We start from the raw sequence: 23,255 nt of genomic DNA, 5'->3' as shown, positions 1-23,255 counted from the left end.
AGGTCAGTGATGCCATCAGCTCTCGTGCTCGCTCGCGTTTCCTCTGTGTAGCCTCATTGTCACACATGGTCCATTTAGGTGGTGGCAAGATGGCTTCCGCACAGCTCCAAACGCCCTGCTCCTTGTAGCAGACACCTACGGGGTGTTTGAAGGATAGGTACCCTTTCTTCCTCAGCATTCATGTCTCTCCTGTTCCAGAAGGCCAGCTGGCCTTACCTCAGTCACCCGCATGTGCTCAGAGCCAGGTTGTTTGTCTGCCCACTCTGCTATCCTGCCGCACTGACTTTTCCCCTTCGGGCCTCTTTCCTCACGGTCTCAATATGACTTCAGAACCTCCACACATCACCTCCTCACCAAGCACTTCCAGAGACAGAGAAGAGAGTATGTTTTCTGGTGCCTCCTTTTCGCTTTATTTCAGTCATTTATTCGCGCATTTATTTAAAAAAGATATTTGTGGGGCGCCTGGGGGGCTCCATCAGTTGAGTGTCTGACTTCAGCTCAGGTCATGATCTCCTGGTTTGTGGATTTGTGCCCTGTGTCAGGCTCTGTGCTGACGGTGCAGAGCCTCCTTCAGATCCTCTGGCTCCTTCTCTCTCTGCCCCTTCCCTGCTCGCTCTCACTCGCTCGCTCTCTTTCTCTCTCTCTCTCAAAAATAAACAGTATAAACAAACAAACTTGTCAGGTTCCAAATGTGTAGGGGTTCTTTATATATTCTCCAAGTGAGTACTTTGCCAGATACTCAACTCATTCACATTCATACTTTCATTATTTATTTATCTTAAAAGTTTATTTATTTTAGAGAGAGTGCACACACACAGGGGAGGGGCAGGGGGAGAGAGGGAGAGAGAGAGAGAATCTCAAGCCGGGCTAGAACTCGTGAACTGTGAGATCATAACCTGAGCCAAAAATCAAGAGTCAGATGCTTAACCAGCTGAGCCAGCCAGGCACCCTAACATTCATACTTTTATTTACCCTTCTCCTGAGCATGGAAATGCCCTTTTACATTTAACTCTTATTCCTTTATTTTCATCTCCTGTGACATTGTTGACTAGTATCTTAATTAATACCTAGTTGGCTGGTTTGTTCCTTCTTCCTCCAGAAACTATGCTTTGAAGACTCATGACAATCCCAGTTTAGGCAAAGACCTGTCAAAATAGAACTTCTACTTTAATTTTTTTTTTTTTTAATGTTTATTATTTTGAGAGAGAGAGCGCGCGCGAGCATGAGCAAGGGAGGGGCAGAGAGAGAGAATCCCAAGCAGGCTCCGCGCTATCAGCACAGAGCCCAACACGGTGCTTGAACTCAGGAATTGTGAGATTATGACCTGAGCTGAAATCAAGAGTCAGATGCTTAACGGCCTAAGTTACCCAGGTGCCCCTTGTTTTTGTTTTTAGATTCTGCAAATAAGAGCGATCACCTAGTATTTGTCCTTCTCTGTCTGACTTATTTAGCATGATGCCTTCGAGGTCCATGCGTGGTGTCACAAGTGGCAAGATTTCATTCATTATTATGGCTGAATAATATTCCATTGTATGTTTATATATCCCCTTTTCTTTATGCATGCATCTACTATTGGACAAGTCGGTTGTTTCCTTATCTTGGCTGCTGAATGGAACCGCTGCAGTGAACATGGGGATAAACATCTAGTTTTTAATCTCCAAATCTGTCATTTTTATTTTTATAGTTTTATACAGTATTTGTTATTGTTGCTTTAGTCAGTATTTGTTTTGATTTACCTATGAGTTTATCAGCCTCATTGTTTTGCTATCCATACTTCATCTCAGTACTTTCTTCTAGTTCTAACATTCTTTTTCCTGTAATATATCTTTCAGAAATTCTGTTAGGAAGGCTTCACTGATGGTAAATTCTTTCTATCTGTGTATGTCTCTATTGTGCGTCTTATTCTTCAAGATGGCTTCACCAGGTATACAATTTACATGGCCTGCTGGCTTCTCTTGGCTCTTTTTCCATTATCTTCTGACTTCTGTTTATTTTTGTTGAGAAGTCTGCTGTTATTCTCTGTTCTATCAACACAGAGCCCCACACGGGGCTCGATCTCACAAACCATAAGGTCATGACCAGAGCCAAAATCAAGAGTCAGACACTTAACCAACTGAGCCACCCAGGTGCCCCAGACACCTTTCTTCTGATGGGCTTATTTTTCACGTGCTCATTCTGGATTCTGAGCGTACCTTTGTTCAGGTTTCTCGGCAGCCTGTATGGAGGCGTGACCCTCAAGGGTGGGGTGGGGTGGAGATTTATATTTCCTTCTTCAGGTGCCACCAGTACTTCATGTTATTCTCTAGGCTTGGAGCTTTCTGGACCATTCTGGCAATATGAATCCAAATCCCGCGTTGTCCTCAAGCCTGGTGTTAAACATTCTCAGCAGAGACTCTTCTTTTTCTGCTGTCTGGACAAGTCAGCTTTTTGGTTTATTGTTACTGAAGCTGAGTCCATTTTCCAGGCTCCCATCTCAACATCCTAGCTTTACATGAGCTTCTCAGTATCAGCTCCCCACCTTGTATACCCAACTTGTAGCTTCAACACTCATTTTTCTCACTGTGCCTCATTTCTGGCTCCTGTATATTTTCTTTACTATTTTTGTGAGCTCAGCTACCCCCCTGACAGAGTGTTCATTATATTCAATGTATTAATAGGTGTTTTCTAGTCCTCCGCTGCCTGCCAGTGTTGTTTAAGCAGAGCCTACGTAAAATACCACAGAACGATCTTTCACAAGAGTCTTTTTCCTTGGAGATTGTACCTTTCTTCATTTTTGCAAACTGCTGTCCTTTAAAGGAAGTAGCAAATCTGGGACTCAGCTGCACACAGGCAATTCTTCCTGCTTGTAACCTCTCTGAAGATGCCACTTTCCTTGAAAGCCACCCCTTTTCTAACCCCCTTTTGCTTTTCTGACTCCCTGGGTAGGCGGGGATCGGTGCAGTCTCTGCTTTTTTTCCTTCTTTCTTTCTGTACTTCAAAGTGAGTAATGAAACATCTTTCTACAGCCTCTCCTCTTTTAACTGCTGACCACTGAGAGTGTTCTTTTTCTTTTTTTTTTTTAATTTTTAAAATGCTTATTTATTTTGAGAGAGAAGGAGAGAGTGTGATCAGGGGAGGGGCAGAGAGAGAGGGAGACACAGAATCCGAAGCAGGTTCCAGGCTCCAGTTGTCAGCACAGAGCCTGATGTGGGGCTTGAACTCACAAACCAGGAGATCATGGCCTGAGCTGAAGTCAGACGCTTCACCGACTGAGCCACCCAGGCGCCCCACCGCTAAGACTTTTCTACCTTCTCAGAGGCTTCAGGTCTGGCTTATAGTTTTATTCCCTACTCTTCTCTGCTGTCATCTTCACCTGCTTTATTTAGCATTTATATGGCTTCTGACATCACAGCTTCTGTGCTTTCTCACCTCCAATCACTAGCATGGTTTCTACCCCTAGAAATGTAGCCACATCGTCCCAGTTACACTGGATTAAAAAACACTTGGTCTCTCTGATGGCTTCTCCTTTTATATCACCTGCTTCTCATCTGGGCTTTTGCTCATGACTTTTTTTGCTGTCTGGAATGCCCTATTCACAGCAAAGATATTAGCTCTTGGGTGAAGTCTTCACACATCTTTGCAACTGGATGTGATTGCTTTCTCTTTTGAGCCCTAAAGCACTTTGTGAATATTCTCCCACACCACTTTCTACCCTCTGTTTTGGCTAATCTTGCCTGTGTTCTTGCCTTATTCTACTGAAGTCCACCTGGGCAACCTTTGCCTGGGCAACCTTTAATCAATTCACTGAGCACTTATGTGTGCCAGGCACTATACATGTCTAGGGTTATAAAAAGTAAGTAAGATAGGCAGGTTCCTCAGAGGCTGTGCCTAACACAGGTCATTAACACAGAAAGTCCTCATTTAATGAAAGAATAATGGTTTATGAAAAGCATATATATTATAGATATATTTAATGCAGAGGAAGGCAAAGAAGAAAAAATATCTTCCATCTTTCCATTTATTAAATGAGGTGTACGTACCTGTGCTAAATTTCCTTTGGTTTGGGGAAGATGTGGACTCGGAGGGCAGAGCAATACTCTCTTGGATATGGAGAAGCAAAATGTGGGTTTCCCATCTCCAGAATACTCTCATCCCAGTCTCCCTGGGTCTGTGACAAGCAGGCATTAACTCACAAGAATATCCACGGGATCACGGTTGTGTCGGGAACCCCCTCCCCCCGCCCCGTGCCTGACTCAGAAACATTCCCCTGAAAATGAAGCTGTAAGTGATGACTTCCACCAGATGGCGCTAAGGGATAGCTGGGCCTCAAATGGATTTGGCTTCTGCTGCCAGTTACCTGTAAAGTGCACAAGCTCAATGGGGTCATCTCATTACCCGCTCAATAACACCACTCTGCATTTTGATTTAATTTTAGACTCCACCTATGCCTTTTGACAGGGGTTTTACTCTGCCTCTATAAGGCTAGATCATGTAAGTCATACAGAAAAGAAAACAAAACAATGTCTTTCCCCCATTTCTACTTCCGCAGTTTCTCCCCCTACAAGTGTTCATGCTTCTTGGATTCCTTCCAGAAAAAAATATTATACATACGCTTGAATATAAACATCCACATGTATATTTTCTCTCCCGTTTTTTTATAAATATATTTTGCAGAAAAGGGATCATACTTGCTCACTGTTTTAGAGCATGCATTCTTGTTAACACACCTTCGAGATTATTTCTATCCCGACATCTATACACATTCTCACATGATTCTATTCTAATCATAACTTTTTCCATAGTTTATTTTGCTGGATTCCGGTTTTCACCTACTAGTAGGAACAATGCTGTGATGAGTAATTCTGGTAAACGTTGTCGAGAATACCTGTGGGGTATTGGAGGGGCAAGGTTGCGGGCATTTCACGTTTGATGGATACTGCCAAATTGTCCTCCAGAAATCTGCACGCTCAACGGTGCTGCTTGTAATAAAACGTTTACGCCTGTATCAGCTTTATAAGGGAAGCACGGTGCCTAGCTCTTTGGGTCTGCAGTCGAAGCTATTTGCTTTGACTACGAGCCCGCTGACCTTGCGTGAGAGTTTCAGGGTGGAGCCTGAGCGGCGCCTGCCTGCCAGGGAGACATCCCAAGCGGTGCCCTGACTCCTCCTGTCCAGCAGGGGGCGCGGACCCGGCCGCTCCCGCATGCGCACTGCGCTCGGTGTCAGACGTCGCGAAGCCCGGTCGCTGGCGCCCGTTTCCCAGCTCGCTCGCGCAGCCCCGGCGCCGGCGGTGGCGGCCGGCGACTCGGCGCGATCCCTCCTGGGCGGCCGTGGCCCGCGCCCCGCGGCATGCGCCGGTGACCGAGCGCGGGGCCGAGCGGGAGGCAACCGTGGCCGAGGTAAGCGCGGCTCGGAAGGCCTCGGGGGCCGCGGCGGAGTCGGGCCGGGCAGCCGGGAACCGCGGGCCGCGCAGAGGCCTGAGGGCGGTGAGAGGCGACCCCACCCCCGCCGGGGCCGCTCGCTACTTCTCCAGCTGTGGGAGCGCTTTGGTTTCCGCGCCCGCCCGCGGGCCCGCCCCGCGCTTGGGTGCCCACCTGTCGGCCTTGCCCACGCCTACCCCCGCCCGCACCTCTCCTGTGTTTCCGGACCCCGCAGCTTCCTTTCCCGCAGGGCCCACCCTGCGCGGTGACCTCTGCCATCCCGCTGCCACCGCCGTCCCGCGAGCTGCGGGGCGCTGCTTCCCTGCGGGGCGCGTTCTGGCGCGCCGGGCTCTCCCGCGGCCCGTGGGATCCCGGCAGGTTCTGGTGCGTTGTGCCCCAGCGCGGAAAGAAGACTGGTGGGGAAGGTGGCCAAGGATGCCCTGAGTCTGGGCATCGGCCCGAAGCTCAGAGGCGTTTGGAGGTTTACTACTGGCGGTGGGAACCAGACCTATGTGTACAGTTTCGGGACTCAAATGATTGCTTGGTGTAACTTACTGGGAGCTGCTAATCTGGAAGGGTCCTTGACTTGCTCCTTGTCTGAAGATGCCTTGAAATAGAAACATGCCAACTTTATTTTTTAAAATATTTTTTGATGTTTATTTATTTTTGAGAAAGAGAGAGAAGGAGTGCGAGCAGGGGAGGGTCAGAGAGACAGGGAGGCACAGAATCCGAAGGAGGCTGCAGGCTCTGAGCTGTCAGCACAGAGCCTGAGGCAGGGGCTGGAACTCACGAACCCTGGAGATCATGACCTGAGCGGACGTCGGATGGATGCTTAACCTACTGAGCCACCCAGGCACCCCAAACATGCCAATTTCAACTCTTCGAAGTCCGTTGAGTGCTCTGAGGACTTAAGTTGGACTTGGTTTGTAAGTTTCAGAGCTCAGCGGCTATTCGCGGTAGTATATGAGTCAGTTTCCAACATTTCTCACTTCCGCTGACTTAAGACTTCTGGCTGCATATGGTGGGTATGGATAGGTTTGGGTCCCTCACGTTATGCTGGCTTCGCTAATGGAGGAATGAAAAAGGTAGTTCTAATCTAGGGGTTTAAAGGTAACTGGGGGAGGCATGGAGTTTGAGAGCTCAGGCTCCAGAGCCAGGCAACTATCCTCCACATCCTAGCCTTGGCATTTTCTAGTTTTGTGACATTGTGCAAGTTCCTTAGCCTTCCCGTTGCACTTTCCCTGTCTGTAAAAAATGAGGATAATAATAGCTTGTCACATGGCACTGTTAGAAAGATTAAATTAATGCACAATGCTTCAAACAGATTGTAGCACGTAGTAAGTCCTCAATAAAGTTATTAGTATATGTACTGTATTATAATTACCACAAAGAAGCATTTTTCTCCCCCTTGAAAACCATTTTTAGGGATGGCCAGCCATAATATTACTTTAATGATAAAGAACCCTATCAGGTAAGGCAGTGAATTGCAGATTTTCCTGGCTTTGCTAATATTTGGTTCCTTTGTTTTCAGGCAGAGTTGGGTTGAGTTCCAGTGTAGCAGGGGCCCTGGGAGTTCAGTTGTGAGGGGTCTTCTAGAAAGGTTAAGACAAGAGATTGTGACTCAAAGCACTGGACTAAATGGACTGGAGATAGCCTGAAGCACCAGGGAAAGGGTTTTCCAGGCAGATTTTAGGAATAAATAGTTCCAGGAACAGAAAATGCAGCTCATCCTGACAGCTGAGTGTGGAGTTAAAAGATTTTTCCAGTGACTCAGTGCTTGACAGCTAGCCAGGTGATTCCAGTGTTGTGCAGGGACAGGTTTGATGTGTTTCAAGGGAGATAAAGTTTGTAGGGCTTTCTTGTGAAATTCTTGTTTCATCCAGGTTCTGGTATGACATGGACCAGATTACTTAGCTGAAGACCCTTTCAGTCTGTCGTCTTCCCAGGAGCTCAGCATCAGGGGCTTTGAACGTGGTGGTGGCAGTGAGTGTCCTCTTTGGATGGAAAGATTATTCCTTATTTCCTTGGGTGATGGTTTGGGGAATACATCCTTCCGTGCATCTGTGTGTGGAAACTGACTGACTGCAAGGACATGACAACCAGTAGAAGGGACAGACTGGCAAATATTTATTTTTATTTTTATTATTTTATGTTTATTTTTGAGAGAGAGAGACAGAGTGTGAGCAGGGGAGGGGCAGAGAGAGAGGGAGACACAGAATCCAAAGCAGTCTCCAGGCTCTGAGCCGTCAGCACAGAGCCCAATGTAGGGCTCCAACCTGTTAACCATGAGATCACGACCTGAGCTGAAGTGGGACGCCTAATGAACGGAGCCACCCAGCTGCCCCCCAGACTTGCAAATATTTAATATAATGGCAGATACTGTGATAAGGTACATAAAAGGTATGTGGGTGCTCACCAAGAAAGTTCTCTATTTCTGAAGCACCACTGAGTAAGGGACTTTTCCCCCCATGTCTCATTCTTTCCTTTCCTTTCTAAGGAAAGGCTTTCCCCCTCATTTTATAATAGTTTTTATTCTACCTCAGGCACTCACAGTATCTATCAGCTATTTGGCAAAAACTTGTGGGAGCTCACTTAGCCTGTGCAGGGCGTACCTCGGAAATGTGGGTTTATATCTCGGAATAGCCCTCAGCCACTGGGGGGTGGGCTTCAGTGGATGAATACTGTAGCTTCTGGTCCTTCAAAGAGACAGTTCAGAGGTGTGTTCTGGATAGTCCTGCAGAGGGATCCTTCTGCAGAGAACAGGAGCCCATTTCCCGCTCAGTGTGGTAAACCTAATGGCTTTCTGTTCTCCTCTCCTTTGTCCCTCACTCTGGCTCTGTGTGCCACTCTGCCAGCCACCTGCTTTCAAGCTTCTTTCCGTAGTTTGGCAGATCATATGCTGAGACCATTGGTACTAGAAGTGGCTCTGGAAAGCCAGCCCGGAGGCTAGTATTGTGAAACTGGATCCTTCACCCTCAGATGGCAACAAGGCCCCCTCTGCTGGTATTGGTAACCGCGGGGACCCTCTGGTGTCATAGTCACGTGACTCTCGCCCACAGCTGGAGGGATGCGGTGCAGGGAGAAGGGGAGGCAGGGGCTGGTACAGGGACTCTAGCACTTGGACAGTATACGGACAATGGTAATGATGAGGCTAGCGGACTTGGCTGTCTCTTGTCTTCCTTGGAGCCTTGAGGCAAGGTCAGGCCAGAGCAGCCAGCTATCAGCTCAGGATGCACTGTGAGCACCAGAAGGCTCTGTGGCAGCGTCTCCTGTGGCTGCAGGGCAGACTTTTGAACGTCAGGCCCAGAACTTAACCATAATTATGGCAGAACTGCAGAGGAGGCTGACTGCACAGCCTTGGCAGGTGGCCTCTGCTAAAGTCAGGTGTGAGACCAGTATGGAGATCTTTGGGTAGGGGCGTGGAGAACTTTGAACTCCCAGATTTCCTTGGATCCTCTGGGCGAGCAGAAGTATCCACTGCTTTTTGGACACTCTGCAAAGACTTCACGACCTCGCTTAAGGCTGTTTCTCTGCGGGATGGTGTTTATCCTCAAGATCTGCCTCCCCCCAGCCCCCAGATCTCAGCGCTGCCTAAGCGGCAAGTACAGTGTCTGCTGCTGGAGAAGTAGCTTTTGTACGGACAGGGCTGTAGGACCCGGCTCACAGGAGGGAGCCGGGGCTGGGGGCGCACGTGTACTGCCGAGTCTGGTGGGTGTCAGGTGAGGAGTGGGGTAGCTGTGGACTAAAGCTGCCTGGGGCAGGCTGTGTTGCTTTGGGAGCGGTCTCTTGGGATTCAGGATTTAACTAATGATCTTGCAAGAGTGACTAGAGCCAATCTGCTGGACAGATTCCTTGAAACTTGGACGGGACAAGGATCGGTACCCCTGGTTCTCAGCTGGGGCGATTTGGCCTCCCTGTGGGGCATTTGGCATGTCCGGATATGTTGTGGGTTGTCAAAACTGGGGGGTTGTTTCTTCTGCCTCCCTGCAGAAAAGGATGATCTGGCTCAAAATGTCAGTGGTGCCGGGAGGGCCTGGCCTACAGTAGAGCAGGTAGAGATGCCAGAACTGTCTTGGCTGGGTGTTGAGGAAGGGATCAGGGGTGTAGGGAGGCGGAGATTTGAAATCGATTTATTACTTGAGGCCAGTGTTCCCGGGAGGGCTCACTCCCTTCTCTCTGGTAGCAGGAATACCCAGGGAGGCCAGCATCTCTGAGAAGCTTGGTGTCGGCTGTCCCCTGGGGGCCAGAATTGACTTCAGAAGGTGTGACGTGGAATTGGGTTCCTGAGGGCCTGTGAGGATGACGGGATTTGAAATGGCGGAGGCCAGGTGGCAGCACTAGCCGCCAGAGGTATGGTGGGCCAGCACTCATGGTGGGCTGTAAGGCCCAACTCGCAGCTGTGTGTCTTGACCCTCGGTGTTGCTGATAGAGTATGGTATTCTTTTTTGAGGGGGTATATTTATTTGTTTTGGGGGCGAAGGGCAGAGAGAGAGAAAATCCCAAGCAGACTCTGCACTGTCAGCATGGAGCCTGACGTGGGGCTCCAACTCACAGGCCATGAGATCATGACCTGAGCTGAAACCAAGAGTCAGGTGCTTAACCAATGGAGCCACCCAAGCACCCCTAGAGTATGGTATTTTTTTTTTTTTTTAATTTTTTAACATTTCATTTATTTTTGAGAGAGACAGACGGTACAATCTGGGAAGGGGTAGAGAGAGAGAGAGGGAGACTCAGAATCTGAAGCAGGCTCCAGGCTCTGAGCTGTCAGCACAGAGCCCACTGCGGGGCCCGAATTCGTGAACCACGAGATCATGACCTGGAGCCACTCAGGCACACCTAGGGTATGGTATTCTTAACGGCGGTATATATGGGCAGCCAACTAGGGTATTGCTTGACTTGTTTTACCAGGAAAAAACCCCAAGAGCGGGCAAGTAGAAGCCTGATGTCAGCTGTTGTAATGGAAAAATGACTGTTCATCCTCAGTTTTCAGACATGAGCTCAGACCCATATCCTGTGGATTGAGAGGGAGGCTGGATCTCTTTGAAGAGGACTTTGCAACGTCCCTGCAAATATAGACAGATGTTCACGCGGCCCTTCCTCAAGAAACTGCAGCTCTTTGTCAGACTAATGGTACATCAGGGAGAGTATAATATCCAGATCTTTTGGGGGTTGTTGGGTACAGAGTATGAGCTGGTAATAATGCCAGGCAGCCCTCAAGCAGTGGTGGGCAGGAGTTGGGAGGTAAATGCCTTAGACTCTCATCCTTCGGAGGGACAAGGGGTAGTCTACATGATTCTTCAAGGCTTCCCAGCACTCCTAAGGGCCCCTTTCCCCACCGCAGTGGCTGGCTTAAATTGCGCACCTCTTTTTTGCTTTCCTTCCTTCCCTGCCTCTCTCTTCTTGCTAGCTGCTCTGGCTTTCTAAGATCACCTCCCAGGTAAGTAAACTACCTGCACCCCCATCCTTGTCTCTGGTTCTTTTTTGGGGGGGGTGGGGCTGGGAGACCAAACTGATGAGTAGAAGGAAAATGTGATGCCTAGGATCTCATGTAGGAGCATCAGCTCCTCTTCTCTCCAGCTCTTCTGCTGACCACCTGGGACTCCGGAGCCTGTTTTCCTTCCCCCCAGCGGAGTTCGGTGGCTCCGGGTCCTTGCCGGCACCGGCTGGTGTGTTTAATTCTTATATTTCTTGTGCTCGTGGGTAGATGGTGTCTCATTGTAGTTATAGTTTCCCTGATTAATGAGACTAAACATGTTTTTCAAAAGTTGATGGGCCGTTTTTGTTTCCTCTTCTGTGAAATTCCTGTTTAAGTCTTTTGTCCAGTTTTCTGTTTTTAGTTTGTTTTTATTTTTTTGTAGGCATTCTTTATTCTGATTGCGAGTCCTTACTGGTTATATGTATTGCAGGTGTCTACTAGTTTATTGATTGTCTTTTAGCTTATGGTGTCCTTTTTTTTTAAAAAAATATTTATTGAGAGAGAGAGAGAGAGACAGAAAGACAGAATGAGCAGGGGAGGGGCAGAGAGAGAGGGAAAGAGAGAGAGAATCCCAAGCAAGCTCCACACAAAATTTTAGCGTAAAGCCTGACATGGGACTCAATCTCACGAACTGAACTGTGAGACTCTGACCTGAGCTGAAATGAAGAGTTGGATGCTTAACCAACTGAGCCGTCCAGATCCAGGCGACCCTCTTATCATGTCTTTTTTTTAAATGTTTATTTTTTTTGAGAGAGAGAGTGTGAGCAAGTGGGGGAGGGGGAGAGAGAGAAGGAGACACAGAATCTGAAACAGGCTCCTGAGCCTAATTTGGGATTCGAACTCATGAACCGTGATATCATGATCCCAGCTGAAATTGGACACTCAACAGACAGCCACCCAGGCGCCCCTGTGGTGTCTTTTGATGAACAAAAATTCTTTATTTTTTTAAGTTTATTTATTTTTTGAGAGAGTGTGTGCAAGTGGGGGAGGGGCAGAGAGAGAGAGAGGGAGACAGAGAGCCCCAAGCAGGCTCCATGCTGTCAGCATAGGGCCTGACTTGGGGCTTGAACTCACAAACTGTGAGATCATGACCTGAGCCAAAACCAAGAGTTGGGCGCTTAACCAACTGAGCCACTTAGGCACCCCAATGAACAAAAATTCTTAATTGTGACACAGAACTTATCATTTTATCTTTTTCTGGTTTGCACTTTTTTGTATTTTGCTTTAGAAGTCATTCTCTGCTCAGAGCCATAGAGATCTCTGTTCTAAATATTTTATAGTTTTGCATGTAACGTGTAGCTTTTTAATCTGCCTTGGATAGATTTTCCTCCCCTCTGGCTGCTTTTAACATTTTTGTTTGGCTTTCTTTTCAGTAATTTTACTTTGACATATCTAGGTGGGGTTTTCTTTGTATATTTTCTGCTTGGACTTAAGATCTTGAATCTGTGAGTTGGTATCTTTCATTGTATTGGGAAAAACCTATCAGAAGACAGCTGGATTCTCATATCTATTTCTGTAGTCAGTCTTTGCAATACCATGGATCACAGGGCAAAATGAAAATGAAAGTGAAAAAATCTTATCAGTATTATTATAAAAACACTTCAGAATCTTTGAAAGGGTTGTAGTGACCTCCCGGAGCCCTCGGACTACTTTGAAAACCACCGGTGTGAGTTTTTGGTATTAAGGTTATACTAGTCTCTTAATGTAAGCTGGGGAATGTTTCACTGTTTTTCTGAAGTTGGAACTAATTTGTGTAAAATTGGAATTATTTCTTGAATGTGTAGTAAAACTTGGAAAATCTGGGCCTGGGATTTTCTTTCTAGGAAGATTTTTAAACTTTTGATTTGATTTCTTTAATGTTATACAAATATTCAGGTTTGCTATTTTTCCATGAGAAATTTATATATATATATATTTATATTATATATTATATATATATATTTAATATTTATTTATTTTGAGGGAGAGAGAGAGAATGAGCAGGGGAGGGATGGAGAGAGAGGGAGAGAGAGAATCCCAAGCAGGTTCTGCACTGTCAGCGCAGAGCCTGATGTGGTGCTCGAACCCACAACCATGAAATAATGACCTGAGCCAAAATCAAGAGTCAGATGCTCAACTAACTGAGCCACCCAGGTGTCCTGAGAAATTATATATATAATATAATTATATATTATGTAATTTATATATATGTATTAAATACATATAAATAACATAATATATAATGTATTGTATATAACATTTTAGTTTTAAAGTTATATATAATATATACAATATATGTAATAATATAATATGTTATATATATATAACATATATATATAAATTTTTTTTAAGATTTTATTTATTTTTGAAAGAGAGCACAAACCAGAGAGATGCAGAGAGAAGGGACAGAGGCTCAGAAGCAGGCTCTGCGCTGACAGCACAGAGCCCGAGGTGGGGCTTGAACTCATGAACTGCGAGATCATGGCCTGAGCTGAAGTCGGACATTCAACCGACTTGGAGCCACCCAGGCGCCCACCAGAAATTATATTTTTAAAGAATTTTTCTAATTTATTTAAATTTTCAAATATATTGGCATAAGTTCATTGATATCATCTTACCTTTTTTTTTTTTTAATGTTTATTTTTGAAAGAGGGAGAGAGACAGAGTGCGAGCAGGGAAGGAACAAAGAGAGAAGGAGACACAGAATGTGAAGCCGGCTCCATGTTCTGAACTGTCAGCACAGAGCCTGATGCGGGGCTTGAACTCATGAAATGTGAGATCATGACCTGAGCCAAAGGTGGAGACGTAGCTAACTGACTGAGCCACCCAGGCTCCCTGATATCATCTTCCCTTTTAAATACAGGCAGCATTTAGAGTTATGTTCCTCTTTTCATTCTAGATATTTATTTGTGCTTTTTTCCCCTCTTTTTCTTGATTAATCCTACCAGAATTATATCAAATGTGAATTTTATTCATCTTTTTAAAAAAGCAAACTTGAGCTTTTTTGATCCTTTCTATTTTGTTTTTTAATTAATTACTGTTTTTCTTTTATTAGTTATTTCCTTCTATTTGGGTTTATTTTGTTGTGATAGTGCCTTTTCATAGTCTGTAACTTGTGAATATTTGTAAGCTCCTGTGTGGATTCTATTTTTGTTCCATTAATCCCACTCCTGTTACATACGAAATCAGTTTTTTTCCAAACTGTGGGTGACCCATTTTTGGGTGATTGAATTGATCTAGTAGGTAAGGCCCGCATTTTTAAAAAGCAGAAGCATAACAGAATGGAAAAATTTAGTATTCATTACATATTCTATGGCTAGTAGTGGGTACTAAGATTACATATTTTGTCAACTTTTTATTTCAAATACAAACACACGCACACACCTGTGTCTGTTTGGGTCAGTATAAAATGTATTTCTTATGGTAGGTTTTAGTTTAAAAAGCACAACCAACCAAAGCTTGAAAGCCACTGTGTTCATTGCGGTTTGTCTAATTTCAGTGAAGATTTCAAACCTCTTGGCACATCACAAACACCAAGGAGCCTGTAGCATGGAAGGTTCCGTGACTCTGTTTTAGACCTGCTGATGCAAAGCTCCAGCACCGGGCCAAGCACTGTTTTATAACAAGCTGGCTCTGTGATTGTCACCCACTGGGTGTTCGCGAACCACCGATTCAGGGTACAAACACACACACATTGTGTGAGCTCGTCCCGGAGCTCCCCGTCTCCTCAGTGCTGCAGAGATGCAGAGGGTGGCAAGGGAGGTACGGGGGCCCCGAGGTGGTAGGGAGTAGGGGCAGGCTGGTTGTTGGAACAGCAGGAAGAGTGAAGTCACCCTCAGTCCCCCGTGTTCTGGAATCCACATTCCTGGAACCAATGAGTGTATATTGAGTGGCTGATGTAGGTTCCCCAATGATGGTAATTTTTAAGCTTAAAACATATGCACTTTCATGCTTTAGTCTGTGAAAAGCAAATTTCTTAGGTTCCAGCTCGTGGTCTTAAGAGCTGAAATCATTCGTGACTATTTATGTTTTGCCCAAAAAGCTGATAGGGATTACAACATTCAGAGCTTGGCAAAGTCCTGCTAGCTGGGCAGAAGGCCGTTTTGTAGTGTGGGCAGTGATTGGGAAGAGCTCCATTTAGTCAAAGTAGAAATGGTGGTTAACTTTTAAGATGGTCTTATGAACTCAGTTGTTTCCATTTTTACTAATCGCTTTTCTGCAACACCAGTGAGTAGGATGGGACCATTTCATATGTTGGGACTTTGACACTTGGTGTGCCAAAGTAGCCCAGTGCAGTGTGGGGGGCCTCCGACACGTGATGCCACCGCACGTGGCTCTGCCCTCCCTACACGGTATCTAGGCATTGGATGGGGCAGGTTTGTTTGGTGAGGATCTTAAGTTGTGATCTACGGCGGAAGGGTGTCTTTTCAGTTGAGGACTAAGAATTTTCTATCAGTCAGCGATGCTTATCGGCTGCTTCATGTACGTGTTGCTGTGTGACAAACCAGCCCAAGCCGTAGAGGCTTGAACAACAATAACAGCCACGCACTTGCTCCGGACTCTGCAGTCTGTGCAGAGCTTGCTGGGGTCGGTGCATGTCTGTTGCACAGCTGCCCCTGTGCCTCCCTGCAGTGGCCTTCAGCTGGGAGCCCAGCTTCCTTTGCAGCCTGGCAGCTGGGTTCCCAGAGGACAAGAGCCGCCGCTGAGAGCCTCTTAGGGCCTGAGTTCAGAAGCCCTGGAATGCCAGTTCTGCCGCATTCTCTTGGTTAGAGCAAGCCACGGGGCGAGCCCCGATTCAGGGGAAAGGGACATAGATTCTGCCTTTGATTAGAACAGTGGCATGCATTCTCAAAGATGTAAAGGGTTGCTGGCATCCGGCTTTGGAAGTTGCTCTGCCATGTTGACCGTTCTTTCCCTCCCTCCCTGTCTCCCTGTGCTTTTCTTCCTTCCTTCCATCTGAGTGTGTCATGTGTCACCTTCATTGTGAAGCACAAACGTGTGTTTCATTAAAAGGTTAAAGAGTAATCTTTTCTTCTCTAACAACCCCTGGCACTTCACTGATACTTTCCTAGTGATCCTTTTACGTTTTGCATTTTGGTAGAATTTTGTCTTCCCTCCCTCGGTGGAGTATCCGTTCCCGTGAGGTGGGGCCTCCGCTTTCCTCCTCGTTTCTTGCAGTGTGTGGCAGGGGCTCGCTCACCTGGGGCTGACCAACTAAGTGAATGAAAGCAGAGTTTAGAATAACCAGGAGTCTGTTTGTCCAGATGAAGCATCAGTTCCTGTTAGGCAAGTGTGATCAAAACAAACCCGCTCTCTAGCTCTTCTACTTTTCATTTTTCTTCCTTGGTCAGAGTCCTACTGCCGAGGCCGCACACATTTACCACTTATGCTTTCCTTGCATCTGTATTTATAGGATACAGTTGTAGTTTTATATTTATCAATATTTATGTTGAGTATGTATACTACTCAATATGTCATATAGCATATGTTTAATGCACAAATATATATTTGTATGTGTTTATGAGAAAGATCAAAAATCCCTTTGTATTATTTCATCAAATCACTTAAGGAAAGAAATAGGTATACTAAGAGTCAAGAGCCCTCTCAAGGGCCATTTGCCACCCTAAAGACTTGGTTTTTCTCGTTTCTGCCCCTCGACCTAGGAGTGTGAGGAAGAGGCTGTCTGTGTCATTATGTGCGCGTCGGTCAAGTACAACATCCGGGGTCCTGCCCTCATCCCGAGAATGAAGACCAAGCACCGAATCTACTACATCACCCTCTTCTCCATTGTCCTCCTGGGCCTCATCGCCACTGGCATGTTTCAGTTCTGGCCCCATTCCATCGAGTCCTCCAGCGACTGGAGTGTAGAGAAGCGCAGCGTCCGTGACGTGCCGGTGGTCAGACTGCCCGCCGACAGCCCCGTCCCCGAGCGGGGTGACCTCAGCTGCAGGATGCACACATGCTTTGATGTCTACCGCTGTGGCTTCAACCCGAAGAACAAAATCAAGGTGTATATCTACTCTCTGAAAAAGTACGTGGATGACTTCGGGGTCCCCGTGAGCAGCACCATCTCCCGGGAGTATAATGAACTGCTCACGGCCATCTCCGACAGCGACTACTACACTGATGACATCAGCCGGGCCTGCCTGTTCGTCCCGTCCATCGACGTCCTCAACCAGAACACGCTCCGCATTAAGGAGACGGCACAAGCCCTGGCCCAGCTCTCTAGGTAGCTGGTGCTTTTACAGCCGGGAGCTGTCCTTTGGGGAGCTGAAGGGAATGTGGGGAGAGGGAGTGGTTCTTCTCCTGATCTGGCTCCGGCTGCTGTTGCTTCCTTGTGGGAGGGCATGTGTGCGAGGGACTGACCTGTAGCACGAGGCCAGTGCCCTAAGCACCCGGCCTCTGTACCAGCGACAAGCCGTTTGCCGTCGGCACTATTGCTGGGGGCTCTGAGCATCCCAGAGTTTAGAATCTAAGGGTGGCTCATCTTCCCATGCCTTTCCCTTTATATTTAAGTGTTCCTCCCCCCCCCACCCCATTACATACACAATCATGTTCAGTGTAAGAAGTCTGAAAACACACGTAAGCAAGGAGGATGTAAGGTTTGTTCCATGCTGCTGCTGTGATGTTACATCCCAGTCACTCTTTTTTTTTTTTTTTTTATGTTTTATTTATTTTTTGAGAGAGAGAGAGTACAAGCAGGTCAGGGGCAGAGAGAGAGGGGGACAGAGGATTTGAAGCGGGCTCTACACTGACAGGCTGACAGTAGCGAGCCCGATGCGGGGCTCAAACTCACAAACCATGAGATCATGACCTGAGCTGAAGTCAGATGCTCAACCAACTGAGCCACCCAGGCTCCCCTTCCAGTCACTTTTGTATAAAAAATGAATACATGTGCATGTATATGTACATTTTTTTTGTATGAAACATATGCATATGTGCATATACGTGTTGTCAAGGGATTACACAGTATATATTCTTGTGCTGCCTTTTCCCCCAAATATGTATGAATCTGATTCCAAATAATTTCATATTCTTTTGCTATATAATTTTAAGAGTTGTATAGCATTCCATTTTACACATGTTCCATGCTGTATTTACACCAGCCTTCTATATTTGATATACTTTTTTCCTTAACCAGATGGTGAACATTGAGATCGTTTTCAGGTTCTCACGGTCATGGGCACTTCTGTAGTGGGCAGACTTGAAGTACACATCCGCCCACCGTTTTCTTCTGAGGAACCAGGCTGGTGTGTGACGTCCTCGTGGGATTTCTAGGAATTCACTTTGCACACCCGAGAAGTGGCCCTGTTTTGGGCTGGGAGTACTTACTGCTTGTCATCCAGGAACTGACGCTTGGTTTTGTTTCTTGGGAGCTGACATGTGAATTCCCTATGTGTGTAATTTTTTAATAGGTGGGATCGAGGTACAAACCACCTGCTGTTCAACATGTTGCCTGGAGGTCCCCCCGATTATAACACGGCGCTGGATGTCCCCAGAGACAGGTAGGTGTGCTTGGGGTGTCCCTGTGGTGGGTTTCTGACGGTCAAGGAAATGCAACACCCTTTCCTTCATGTGAAGTCATATTTCTAACCCTAGTGGGACAGACTGTGTCATCAGAATTGTTGGCCAAAATAAAAAAACTGTCCTAGGCATTTACCTACTCAAGACCTAGATGTAGTGAGACCCAACCTACTTAAACCTGTTGTGGAGAACCGGCCAGGACTTCCTTTGTAGCATTGCATTTTAGTTTATTGTTTTAAAATTTTTTTAAGTTTATTTATTTATTTTGAGAGAGAGAGGGCGTGCACACTCACATGAATGGGGGAGGGGCAGAGAGAAGGAGAGACAGAATCCCAAGCAGGCTCCACACCACCAGCACAGACCCCGATGTGGGGCCCAAACCTATGAACTGTGAGATCATGACCTGAGCCGAGATCAAGAGGCTTAACTGACTGCCCCACCCAGGCGCCCCTGTAGTATCACATTTTAAAAAGCTGTCTTTTTATCTCAGTCTGACTTATAGTGTCCTTAGTGCAGTGCCTCCACGCCCAACGTCCGGTTCATGATTGGCTTGTGTGTGCTCTGTCTGAATTTGGGAGCATTTGCCAAAAGGGGAACCACAGCTCACTGTGGAAGGGGGTGTAGAAGTGTGAAAGTGACACCCACAGCCTGTCACCTCAGAGGGACGAGGTGGGGGCAGCCTGGTTGTCATTTACTCTATGTTGCCTGAGTCAGTGGGTTCTTCCTTCCTTCCTTCCTCCCCTCCTCGCCCCCATGTAACCTTTCTTTCTAATGTAACCTTCCTGACAGCACCTGTGGTATGGGGTGGCTGGGATTGCAGGATCGTGATTCTCACTTACTGTACTCACCAGCCCTTTCATACACTGGCCAAACCCCTTGGGCTGGGAGGTTCCTGGGAGGCTTGGGAATGGGGTGCCCCTTGGCCTTCCTCTCCTAGTACTTGATTCGGGGCTTTGAGGAGAGCAGAAAGGTGAGGCCCAGCATAGGGCTCCCGGGCAATGCTCAAGGTACAGGATTGTTGTAAGTTTACGTAAAACTCACTTAAAAGTAATTTCATTATGGTTGATGTTTAATTTTAATTCTTAAAATCATTGTTACCGGCAAAGGTTAGAGAATAACCCGAGGCCAGCTTCCTAGAGGCTGACACTGTTGTCATTTATGAAAATCTGCGCTTGGTACTACTTTTCCCTGAAGATTAAGCCCAGGCTCTCCTCACTTTACGTGGTTGTGTAGGGCCAGTGTTGTGTGTCTGCAAATACTGTGGCCCCAGAAGAGACCTGCTCGCCAGGACCACTCTTCACCTTTGGCATAGAAACCGTTTTGGTCGCTAGAGGGCAGTCAGGCGCCACACATTCGGTACAAACCAGCTGAACTCAAGGTGAGCCTTGGGGACAGCCCTCAGCTGCAGCCAGACCGGAGTGGGCCACTGTTATGGATTTGGTTGCTCCGGGAAAGTGAAATACTTTAAGGAACAGAGAAGGGAAGGGAAAGCTGTTAGGAATGCAGTGTCTCCACCAGCTGTTCTGGGTTTATTTTGAGAAGGATTTGTTTCTGTTTGGGACATTTCACTTTTTGCTGACGTCTTGGTATATGTATTTGCATGGGAAAGAATTTTATTTTTATCAAGTGCATATGTGAAATGGGGTTTCATTTCTCTGCAGGAGAGTGTCAAGTGGTCAGGAAGAAGTTTAAGTTCCTGCTAGCGCTTAGGTGTTAAGGATCAGGAAGGTTAAATCTTTTTCCCCATGTGTGTATTTTTGTAAGTGATTGTAGGCAGTCCTATAGCAGGTAATGAATCACTGCGTAGTCTTCCTTTATCTCTGCACATGGGAAATTTCATTTTGAAACCTAGGTAGTCTTCTGGTTGGAAGGAATGGCAGATTTTTGTTGGTTTTTCTTATCATTTGTCCTTGCTCCTGGATTCAGAGGAGGCACGAGCCATGAATACACCTGGTTTGAGCAGGAGCTATGTGCCAGGTTTTTTGGAAATTAGGCAGCTAGATTAGACTGTTTCTTAGGGCCTCCTGAAGTCTAAGGTTGTAGATGTGATTACTTGAGAGTTGACTCGGGGAAATGCACGGACCAGGACAGACGGAAATGTCTGTTCCACATATAATCTTTTGTGCTGTTTAAATCTTTCTTTATTTCTCTTTCAATTTTTAAAAATTCTACACATGATATACCTGATAATGTGTACTTTCTTTGTACAAGATTGAAACAATATGCAAGTATATAAAGAGTAAAATATAAAAATATGCTTTCAAACCCTCCTCTGTTTTCACTCCCTTACTGAAAGATAATTAAGTACTATGTATGCCTTCTCCTATGGGTTTATACATAAACATGTATATGTGTGTATGTGTGTGTATATATGTGTGTATATGTATATGCACACACATGTACACATCTATATACACATCTATGTAAAAATATGTGTGCGTATATATATATATATATATATATGCACGTACATCTGTTTTTAAAGTTTTCTTTATTTTTTGAGAGAGAGAGAGAGCGAGCTAGAGGGAGAGAGAGAGAGAGAGAGAGAGAGAGAGAATTCCAAGAAGGCTCCACACTATCAGCATGGAGTCCAAAGTGAGGCTCGAACCTACCAACCGAACTGTGAGATCATGACCTGGGCTGAAATCAAGAGACAGTGGCTTAACTGATGGTGGTACCCAGGTGCCTCCATATACACCCATTTTATTTTAAGTGGGAGCAAATTATACCTCTTCAACGTCTTACTTTACCAATCTTTGTTTTGTCATATATATTCTGTAATATTATTACTACCTTGGATTTTTATAATCATTTCTTTGCACACATCTCTCACAGATTTCCACTTTGTGTGAGTTTTATTTAGCCTGTTATGAAACGTTTCAAACCTTTATAAAAGGAGCGACTTTGAGGCACGTGGGTGGCTCAGGTCATGAGCCAGGTTGTGGGATTGAGCCCTGTGTATAGCTCCACACTGAGTGTGGGGCCTGCTTAAGATCCTCTCCCCCCTCCTTCCTCTGCCCCTCCCCCTGGCTTGGGCTTTCTCTCTCTCTCTCTCTCTCTAAAAATATAAATATAAAAAATAAATAAAAGAAGAGACTAGCACAGTGAGCCCACGTGCCCCGCCCAGCTTCAGCAGTCGTTACCTTGAGGCTGGTCTTACTCCTGTCCCTGCCCCACTTGCTTATTTAGAAGCAAATCCCAGACATTATATCATTATATCTGTAAATATTTCCATTTGAATCTCTGCATGATAAGGGGTTTAAAAATATATAACTACAGTACTGTTTCTGCACCTAAAAAATTAATAAGAATCTAATATCACCAGATATCTAGCCACTGTTCAGATGTTCTTGTCGCATATATTTTTTCAGTTTGTTTGATTCAGTAAACAAGGGTGACTAATAGAATTGGTCAGTTTTTTTTTGGGGGGGTGAAATTTGAGGCTTTATATTTGAGGAATTTGCAGGCCTGATTACACGCAAAGGTTGACCTTGCAGATGAACTGTGTTTAGGCCCTGTGGACATTCAGGTAGGCGCAGAGCTGGGGGGACATCTGAGGACATCTGAGAGCAGGGACGGTGGAGTGCATGAGACCGTGCGGGGGGACTCTGTGGCGGAGGAGCTGTCTGAGCCTCAGAAAGGCCTGCCGTGTGCTAACAGAGCTGGAGTTCGCTGTCGGTGACATTGCACTTGGCCTGGCGTGAGTCTAAGCATCGGGTTCATACTTTTTTAGCTGCAAGTCTTCTCTCACTCTCTGGCAGGGCAGCTTTGGAACTGGTCTCTGGTTTTAGGGATATATGATGAGAAAACAGAATGTGCTTTTCAGAAATGCACTTTTCGCTCAATGTAAAACACATGTTCTGTAAAGCAAGGGAAGCTTACTGTGTTGTGTCCATTATAATATTACGGAGTCCTTGGCAGAAGACAATAGAGGGACCTGAAGTCTAATCAGTAGCAGGGCTGGGGCGAGGTCAGTTTGACTAACTGCAGTCCTGGCTCTTGCTGAGGTCCCACGCGGAGATCTTGGGTGTATGACCTGTGTGACATAAGCTGTGCTTCAGATGGCATGCTTTCCTCCTAGCTGTGCATCACCCCCGCCCCACTCTCCCGGAGCAACAGTTGGGGCCCCAGGGACAGAACTACAGTGAAAGATGGTGTGATACATACCTGCTTCCTTCCTTGCCACGTACACAGTCCCCTCCTCTGGGGCTGTGGGTATAATTACCTGATCGCCTACCACCCTGTCTTCCCTGCACCGCCTGGTGCCTCTCTATTGGATCCACGTTTGTTTCTCTGTACGTAGGTCACGGGGCCCCATACAGTCTGCTTGCTGTCACAGAACCGGCCCACATTCATGTTGGATGGATTCATTGCTGGATGCTAATCAGGGAATATAAGACCGTATGCGGGTAGTAAGGATAGTCATTAAGTTTGACAGAGTAGACTGGCAGCTGGAGAGGTTTGTAGCCTGCACATTACCTCACTAACCAATTCTTGGTTTCATAAAGCTTAAACAAACAGATTGGGATTTCCAGGGGTGGTTGGAAAATCTTTGAACTTAAACTGGTCATGTTAGAAGGGAATGTAGGTTGTCATCAGGGTGGGGAAAGGATTGGTAGCAATCAGTATGGCAAAAAATGTGGTTTCTCAGTTCGGAAATTTTGGCTCACACTGTGCATTGTGTGGAACTGGCAAAAACTTGGCCCCAGTAAATGATTTTGATGGGTTTGGGGCCCCAGGGACAGAATAACAGTAAAAGTTGGTGTGAAATACACCTGCTTCCTTTCTCTGATGAAGTGTCACTGTACTACTTGCTGGATCCAATTAAAGCATTATGTTCACAGCTTTCTAATTAAGGAGAATAAAAGCTAGTCCATGC

At 46.2% G+C, this 23,255-nt stretch overlaps 1 protein-coding gene across 3 annotated transcripts in view; it reads left to right on the top strand.

Moving 5' to 3' along the window:
- The window catches only part of EXT2 (exostosin glycosyltransferase 2), a 148,368-nt gene that overhangs the window by 2,705 nt on the left and 122,408 nt on the right, over positions 1-23,255 (top strand). Inside the window, exons 1-3 of one of the 3 annotated variants that reach the window (XM_039226825.1) lie at positions 5,190-5,376; positions 16,516-17,081; positions 18,268-18,357. In XM_039226825.1, the coding sequence (XP_039082756.1) occupies positions 16,546-17,081; positions 18,268-18,357 (626 nt within the window). In that variant the 5' untranslated portion in view covers positions 5,190-5,376; positions 16,516-16,545. Of the gene's footprint in view, positions 1-5,189; positions 5,377-10,412; positions 10,528-16,515; positions 17,082-18,267; positions 18,358-23,255 lie in introns of those variants that run through there. The other 2 variants (XM_039226824.1, XM_039226826.1) reach the window with 2 other exon arrangements.

Source organism: Hyaena hyaena, unplaced genomic scaffold, assembly GCF_003009895.1.
Source record: "Hyaena hyaena isolate Hyena2069 unplaced genomic scaffold, ASM300989v1 scaffold_23, whole genome shotgun sequence".
NCBI classification, from domain to species: Eukaryota; Metazoa; Chordata; class Mammalia; order Carnivora; family Hyaenidae; genus Hyaena; species Hyaena hyaena.
Note: the sequence above shows the minus strand (reverse complement) of the source record. Positions and strands in the feature narration are given on the sequence as shown.